The sequence below is a fragment of the Calypte anna genome, chromosome 10 (genome assembly GCF_003957555.1).
Source record: "Calypte anna isolate BGI_N300 chromosome 10, bCalAnn1_v1.p, whole genome shotgun sequence".
Taxonomy (NCBI): Eukaryota; Metazoa; Chordata; class Aves; order Apodiformes; family Trochilidae; genus Calypte; species Calypte anna.
The window spans coordinates 12,417,771-12,426,665 of record NC_044256.1 but is presented as its reverse complement, the minus strand read 5'-3'; the positions used below and the strand labels follow the sequence as shown (position 1 = coordinate 12,426,665).

At 36.9% G+C, this 8,895-nt stretch overlaps 1 protein-coding gene across 2 annotated transcripts in view; it reads right to left on the bottom strand.

Moving 5' to 3' along the window:
- Positions 1-448: 448 nt before the first annotated feature.
- ADAMTSL3 (ADAMTS like 3) overlaps positions 449-8,895 on the bottom strand; it is a 177,415-nt gene continuing 168,968 nt past the window's right edge. The window contains exons 27-31 of one of the 2 annotated variants that reach the window (XM_030456757.1): positions 7,872-8,055; positions 5,124-5,328; positions 4,140-4,249; positions 2,926-3,140; positions 449-2,395 (exon numbers count right to left, since the gene is read on the bottom strand). In XM_030456757.1, the coding sequence (XP_030312617.1) occupies positions 2,289-2,395; positions 2,926-3,140; positions 4,140-4,249; positions 5,124-5,328; positions 7,872-8,055 (821 nt within the window). In that variant the 3' untranslated portion in view covers positions 449-2,288. Of the gene's footprint in view, positions 3,141-4,139; positions 4,250-5,123; positions 5,329-7,871; positions 8,056-8,895 lie in introns of both variants that reach the window. The other variant, XM_030456756.1, reaches the window with a different exon arrangement.

The following is an 8,895-nucleotide window of genomic DNA, read 5'->3' as shown; positions in this document are numbered from 1 at the left end:
TGGATATTCTGAAACAATTTTCATGTAGCTATTGTCATCATTCACTAAATATAAAACACAGAGCTGTTCTGTTGGGTCTAAATGAAATTTACTGGGTGCAGTAGGTGCACCAGTAGGTGCTGGCAAAGAAACATAACTTTATTCCACCTTTTTGCAGAATACTGATTCTAGATTTCAGTGAGTCAGAGCTGACCTGTTAGGGTTTGGGTGAATTCCCTTCCCCACATTTTCAATCTGGTTACATCTAGGTTGTGCCAAAATAGCACAGACTGTAAGCAGACTGTAAAGAAGCTGAGAATCTGCCTGACAAGCTGTCAAAACCAATAACTGGTCTTAACTTTGGAGAAAAATCCCAGTATTCTAGACACCACATTGGGCTGATAGAAGACCTGGAATCAAAGCTTAGCTACCATGAAAATCTCAGTAATAAACAATCCCTGGGTAATCACAGTGTTGAATAATCAAACTAGAGTTTATTTCAGAAATATCAAAACTACGTTCAAGAGGGCTAAATATTAGACATCTTAAGTTACTGGAGAAAACAATCCACAGAGGAATGCCATGCTGATTGCAATAACAAACATTTACAGCACTGCTTCTGAATAACATGCATACTTAACCAAAGACAAAATTATAACCACAAAAAATGCTATGTGTTAACATTAGAAAGTTTTAAATATCAAGAAAAAACATGAATAAGAAATTTTGGTAATAAGAAAAAATATATGTCCAAAAATCTTTATTAAACACTGTACAAAACAAAATATTGCACTTTTAAATCAGACAATAAATATCTACAAAAGTATCTTACAAATGTTTCCTTTTAATTTAAAAAAAATTGCTTAAACAATCAAGACCCATTGCTGATTAAAAAGGTACTGATCAGGAATCTCCTCTCCTTGCAGTCAGCCTCGGACACAACAGTCCACATTAAACATTTTCTATACAGTAGTGCTAATCTAATTTTCAGTGATGCAAACCCATTGTGCAGGAATGCTGTTTCTAAACTCATTCTTACAGCATGCCCACTAATTAGCATGTAATGCAGTCAGTAATGTTACACAAGATCCAAGTCAATGCAAGCATTCAGGTCTCCAATATGTGCAGTAGTGTGGAAACTATAAAAGAAAAATAAAATAAGATCTGCCTGTTGCCTCCTATGGGGTTTTCTCTGCTTCCAGCCTTGATGAGGCATAATCTGCAACATGGAAAATAATTTACCTGGGAATATCATAATCAGAATTGATTATCAACTTCCAAAGGACTCAAAAGGTCATGATGAAAAGTTATCTTGATGGACTGCTCAAAATATATTTTTTTTTTGGTCTATCTTCATAATTAATAATTCTTCCTTGGACATTTTTCTGCATTAATGGGGGAAAAAAATATTTACTCAAGACATAAAATGGGACAGCAGTGTTTGGCCAGCTGTTGGCTCCCCAGTTGACTTGATGTGCAAGGGAACAGTGCTCACAAATGTTTCACTCACAGCTCTGAAAAGAAAGCTCTGTGTTTAAATTTAAAGTCAGTAGAAAAGCCTGATCATGCCAGAACTTCAATTGTACTTCAGTGATGGGAGAAAAAGAATAGAAATTATGGAAAATGACACCTCATTTATTCAAAACAGATATATTGCTGTTTTGAAAATTTTACTAACATCTTTTACTCCAAATAAATACAAGCACAAAAAATGAAAAGTACTTCTGCGTATCCACGTGGCAGCTAATATCAGTAAAAAAGATCCTGTGAGATCAACACTTAAGCTCAAGCTGTTTATGAAAATGAAGGAACTGCCAAAAATTTTACAGCTACCAGCCACAGCTTCTGTAACTTTGAAAATTGTGTTAAATTTGATAATGAAAACAAAACCTAGGGGTCAATAGTTGCTGCATTCCAAAATTCTTCAAAGTATTTTTTGACTTTGTTTTTCTCATAGTATAGGATAGTAAGCACTACTTAGTACTTTTAGATGGTGCTTTTTCCTTTGATAAAATTATAATGTGGTGTAAAATTTGACTGATGATATCCATGATATCATCGCCCTAATCCAGACACAAAAATATTTAAAACATTAAAAGTTCTACTGAAAAGAGTGGATAATAAAAGTTCTCAGAAAAAAATACCCCACCCAGAATATCAATCTGCAGTACTGTTTTTTCTTAGCCCTATGTTTCCATTTAACTGTTATGACTAATGTCTAATTTACAAGATATACTTTGAGCAGGCAGGTTTAATGAACCTCTTGTCTCATCTCCTCACTGCAGCATCATGAACTTTCCATAGAGGAGTTACATTTCTTGACATGATTGACATCTTTGTTTGTAGATGAATATCAACCATAAGTTTAGTTGCTTTATAAACGTACAATACTGAGTTTTATCTTTGCATTCACCTTCTGAAAAATATATTTAAAAAGTAAAAGGCTTTATCAGGGACAAAAGATAAATAGTAGAACTCATTGTAGTTGTAAACAACAGATGGATTCCTGGTAGCTTTGTAATTATTTTACATTGTATTTCTGGCAACGGTGGAGTCAAAGCTAAATTAGGTCACAAGTAAGAGGTGTGAGCTCACTGCATTCAGTTACCCATTGCCTGTTTCAGAAAACTACCCCATCTTTCAGGAATTAACAACTTGCTCAAAGACTAATGAGTCACAACAGGCACAGTCATGTAAGGAAGTTTGCATAAAAGAACTTCCTAAATATCTTGTTTCTAAAAGTGCTTTTGAGGCTTTAATATCCAACTGGCCTACTCACAGAGAAAAATAACCCCAGGATTATGAAGTGCTCCTCGGAGAGGACAGTTTTGCCTTTGATGTACAGTCAAATGCTTGCAGAATCATTAGTGTACAACTGTGAGTCACTTTCTAAGATAACTGCTACAAGCTATTACTATGCTCATATATAAATAAACATTTACATACTGCCACAGGACGTGACATTGCAGTGCTGCCAGGTCACTGGTCTCTTTCTCCGTCCACAGTACTGATCAGCCACAGGTTTTTTATTTTTTCTGTGTACACAGTACACTCGTCTTGACTGAAATCCACTCCCACAGTCCACACTGCAAGGCCTCCAAGGGCCTGTCCACCAGTAAACATCACACACCTCTGAAGAGCAGTTTCTTCTGACTGGAGATCTGTGGATGAAAATAAATGGCAGATAAATGTTTACCTTTGTGCTAAGCCCTAATTCACAGAATGATAGAACCAATGTTGGAAGGGACTTCTGGAGACTGCTTAGTCCATTCCCCCTAGCTCACAGCACAGTAAACTAGAGCAGGTTGCTCAAGACAGTCTCTCTTTTTGTTTCAATATCCCCAGAGATGGAGATTCCACAACCTTTCTAGTTAACCCACTCCAGTGTTTTAGAGTAAAAAAAAAAAAAACATGGTTTTTTTGTTTGGTTTGAGATTTTGGGATTTTTTGGGTTTTTTTGGTTTTTTTTTTTGGTTGGTTGTTTTTTTTTTTTACATTTAAGTTGAATTTCCTGTGTCCATTTATAATGCCTCCCTCATGAGGAAAAAAAATGACAAGGCCCTGTTTCTCTAAGCCAGTTCCTTAACTGGAATAGAAAGAAAGTTTTGCTTTAGGAAAACAACCAATTCTAAAGTGTTGCATGGTGGATACTGCAATTATTTTGCACATAACTTTTCTCCTGAACACAAGTAATATTTCTATACTGACACTGTAGCTCCTCAAACATTTGAAGCTGCCAAAGTGATATCCTGACTCTTACTAGTAAATGGTAGTTTCACCATACACTTCAGTAGATCAAAATTTCATTGTGCATGCAGTAAAAAATGCTTTAAAGTGCTCATAATTCATAAGTGCTTCTGTAGCAAGAAATATGAAGAGCTGGTTCAGTAATCTAGAAATATGGTAACAACAGAGAGACCCAGTTCAGTAGTAATAAAAAAAGTTATGGCAAATGACTCCAATTCCTGTTTTCTTTTTGGAAATATTCTCTCATCCTCTCAAAGCTATTTCTAGCTTTGACACAAGGACAGTGGAGGACACTACCTCCTTTCTTTGTGTTAAAAACAAAAGCATTTGCATATTTATACTTCATTGAAAATCCTGTGTCTTTAATTTAATCATCTGAAGAATCTAACTTGTGCTGCTTTCAAACTGTATACCTCTGTCTTTCATCACAAGAAGAGTTTGGCACCAAAGATCCATTACGAAGTTGGCATAAAAAGTGACGATGCTGCAAACCGACAGGGCGGGCTACACAGCGACCAGAACACTAAAAAGGGAGAGAAAGGGGTGGGGGGGAAAGAAAAAGAAAATTAATAAAAACAGAATCACGCTTCTAGGCAGTTACCCAGTAATGCAATCCAGCAGTAATTCCTGATTTGTATTTTTCCTCTTCAACCCTACCACACCCGTCTTCAGACAAGGTATTTTGGATTTTCTGTGTGTAATTTTGCCAAGATCCTGACTTTCCTACCTATTCATTAAGCTAAATCCATTGTCTTTGCTCTCATCATTTCATATCTGTACTGATACAAAATTCTTTCTTTAGCCCTGACAATCACAAACTTGCCTTTCTAATAGCCTGTATCAGAAATGTGGCAACAATAACTCTCTTAATTTGTTACTTTGCTCATTGAATTGTAAATATTGTGTTAATAATTATAAAAATCATATCAAAATGAACATAAGATTACCACACAGGTGAAGAAATAAAAAAACCCCTAAGAAAGCAGAGCTCTGTATTAAATATCGTGGCAACTGCACTTGAAGCACATTCCTGTATCTTTCTTTGGAGATTCCCAAGTACAGCTACTCAAACTGAGTTCTTATAAAGCACTGACAAGAGCAATGTACCAGCTTAAAAAATGGAATACATAGCAATAGATTAGCTTACAAAATACAATGAAACTAATAGTCAGGTTTCATTCAGATCCCATCTTTGACTCATGGAGCAGTTCAGACATCACAGCATGAAACACAATACAGCCTACAACAGATTTGCAATTGATTGGTCTGAAAGATAATTGCAACCAGTGCCACATAGCTCTTCCTTTGTGCAAGGGAACAGATGTTCAGCCAATGCTATGACAACATCAATACTCTTCTATAATATAAGGAATTTCCAGACAAACTCTGTAACTTACCTGTCCTTTTGTCTGTATTGTTCTCACTGTACACGACTGACCCAGGCAGGGTTTCCTTCCCACATGACCATCAGGGGGTGCACAAGCCTCTGGAGGCAGGGTCAGGACACTGCCATTGCCTTTCACTTGCTGACAACTTACTTGTCGATAGCGAAATCCATTGCCACAAGATGCAGAGCACTCTGACCAGGGAGTAGTTACCCACCTACAAAATGTACAGCAGCTATGAAAGCCTTGCAGGCTTACTAGGAATTTGTAGCTATCTGTTTACAAATAAAAATCAAAAGAATCTGTCATTGCAAGTTTTAGATGTGAGAAAAGGTAGAATCATCTTTTTCAGTTGTGAAGAAAGATCTTAGAGATTTGGTTAACTGATGGCTTCTAAAATAACTGTGGCTCAATAAATGAAAACAGAAGTTGCACTGCTTGTTATCCAAAGGGTTATCCAAAACAGTTATCAAAAGGGTTGTACTAGGTAAACCCTATAGACACCATACTGTTCCATAATTTATAAAATTAATTGTACTGACTTAGTTACTACTAAGGCAACAGGTGTCATAACGCATTTAAATATATTACATCAAGATCTTGCTACATAACAGCTCAAAGAGAATGTGCTGTTGTAATCAGAAGCTGCAAAGACCCATTCTGTTTTGGCATCTAGGAACAGTAATAGGAAAGCAGCAGGTGGCAATACAATTTATCTGACTTGATCTCATAAATCTAGACTAGAAATACAGAGCAAGACTTGCTGTTAGCACAACTGTGGTAACAGAAAAAATATTCTATTCTCTTTAGCAATTATTTAATTTTCTTATAGTCAAATACTTTATGCCCATTCAAGGAAGATTAATCTTTTACAGTCTGGACCCTTTGTGTTTGTATCCTTTTTAAAGCTGAAGCACTTTTGCAAACATTTGGTGCAGTGCATGCCCAGCAAGTTAGCAAAGCCTAAATTTGACAAACACATAAAGCACAAGTACATGCTTAAACTCTTATATTTGCTTAACTTCTATACTTTACAGTACTTCTATACTGTGCTGGAGAGAAGTGACTAAACACACTCAAAACCACTTTTAATAATAATGGCCTGTGACACTGACTGCACATTTAAAGCCTTTATAATTGTATTGATACTATCTAAAGAGTTGCCTTGATAACATTATGCAGAAATTGGGAAGTGAGGTAATGGAAAGGCAAGTCTGAACATTTTGCAATTCTCTCCCAGGTCAGAAAAAAAAACAAAAAAAAAGGGAAGGGAAAGAGGGTGCAGGCACTGGGAATCAGACACAGGGCTAATTTCCAGGAATTTTGGATGCTCTTCCTTGATAGGATGTGTGGAAAAAAAGAAAAACCATTTTTATGTTGGCATACATGTTTAATTCAAGGTAGAGTTAATCATGTTAGTGTACGCACAAATCCCCTTCCATTTCTACACAAATCCAAATTGTAAGCAAGATAAGTTTAAGCATTTAAATAAGACAAATTTTTGTCTCAGCCTGTTTAGCTGTATGGCAAAACTGATTGGGTTTTCTTGTGAATACTCTGGGTCTAGTGACAATCAGATTGTTAAGTCATGATTTGGAGTCCACTGAAAAAGCATGACCTCAAGTCATCCCCTGGGCCCTCTAGTATCCTTCTAACTCTGTCATCTGCTCTGAATGGCTTGATTTTAAGAGGAAAGCCTGCAAGAGAGGCTTTATGTTTCAAACTATTCTATTTCAGTATTTTTCCACTGGCAAAATGTTTGCTTGTTGCAGGCTGGCTGAAGTTCAGACTCAATTTAAAATGACCTGGTTTTTTTGGCTGCTAATAATGAAATATAAATAAGTTTCTCCTGATATTTATCTGTTGCTATGTATTTTGTATTTTGAACAAGAGTTAAGAACATACTGGCAAGATGCACTCCAACAATGTCAGCTAAGGTCTTAACACTTCTCTCCAAATGTTTTCCAGTATCAGACAATTCCAAAACGTGTGCATGACTTCTCATCCCTCATGGATTTTTACACTGCTAATAGTGATGGCCAATCCTTTCAAGCAATGGAAAGCACTTGTTTTGGGATTCCTGTGGGATTTCCTGCTAAAAACCGAGAGCAACGCCTCGTTGAGCTGGAATGTTCAGAGCAGCTCTAGGAGTCTAGAGGTCAGGTTTTGGCTTTTGGCATCAGATGATGTGGTTTACTTGCTTGTGATATAAGTATTTTCTGCCCCAAGATCACAAGGCACTCCAGCTGATCCAGCCAGAAAATTGGCAGGGCAGCACATGCGGGGAGCATGACACTGTGGTGAGGGGCATTAGAGACAAATGAGGCATTCCCCAGCAAACATCCTACTCAGCTGTGCTGGCACAGAAAGAGAGGAGGTGAACATAGGTTTCAGTCATGAGTATCCTGGCTGCTCTAAACTTAATGAGTTTTCTCCCAGGGTGTTGGCACAGATTCCACAAAATTCTCATCCCAGTGTCTCAGACAGACCTCCAGTTTAGTTTTCAAGGTGTTAGTGTGGTAGTGGCAAGATTTGCAGCAGCAGCAGACACTTGCACAGGCTCTCATTTATTATGTTTAATCAAACTGAATTAATTTTCCCACTGTCTAGTGATTCATTTTCACATCTCTTATAGTTTAGGATTCATGATGAAATAAAACCCAGTTTCAGACTCAGAGCATAAACACAGAAACCACTCCAGGAAGTTTTGAGTGCATTTTAATACACAAAGAGCAAGTGGAAATAGAGTAGGAAGTTTACCTGGCTGGGCAGTCAACCCTGTTGCACGACTGGGAAATGATCACTGGCTTTTGCAGCTCTCTGCATAATGATTCATTTACTTTCTTCTTCTCTGAATTCATGCACTGGAGCCTTCTGGAGTGGGTTCCTGAATGCCCACAGCTAGCAGAGCAGATATTCCACTCAGCATATTCCCATTTATAATCTAAGAAAGAGAATTAAAGGTTGTATGAGAGAGGCACTATATGTTATAACTGTGTCACACTTTAATTGATGTGGCAGCACTTTCTGTAAGCTTGCTAGATACTGCATTCTCTATAGAAAAGCAAATATTTCAGCACTGTGAAAAGGGACCAATAAACCAGAGTAGAATTTAGTCCTCTTTAGCTTCCCCTCAAGTTCAGCACTTACATGTGAGCATGAAGTTCTCTAGAAAGCAAATGGGATCAGCACATGTGCACATGAAGGGCAGACCTGTCTCTCAGTAGGAACTGATGAACTTCTTTTAAAACTTTCACAATATTTTTATACAAGGAGCATTAAAGAGAGGAAACTGTAAATCAGGCTCTCTAGGTTTCCTGCTGCTCTACAGTAAGTTTATTCTGAAGAAAATTCATCTTACTCCAGCTCCAGGCACTTCACATAATTTCAGGATTTAAGAGAACCCTGTACTAAACTATAGAAAAGTATTTAATGCATAAATAATTTCTCACCAAGGCATCTGGCAAGATGAAAAGGAATTTGTTTTAAAGAGCGTTTTATATTTTAAAAAATCACCTCTAAAAATTATGACCTTTATATTTAGTCACAATTCCACACTTTCCCCTTTCCCCCAAAATTTTTTTTGACACTTGGTAAAAGATGAAGTACTATTCAATGTTGACAGATCTTTGTGATCACAGAAGTAGTCAGATTTTTCTGTAATAACCAAGAATAATTGATAGCTACCAGCTGTGTCCACAGGCTCACTATTCCAGCACATAATGAATTCTTTAACTTATTGTTTTTCAATGTTTCCTTATTACTTCTGGGTTTCTTAAAATAA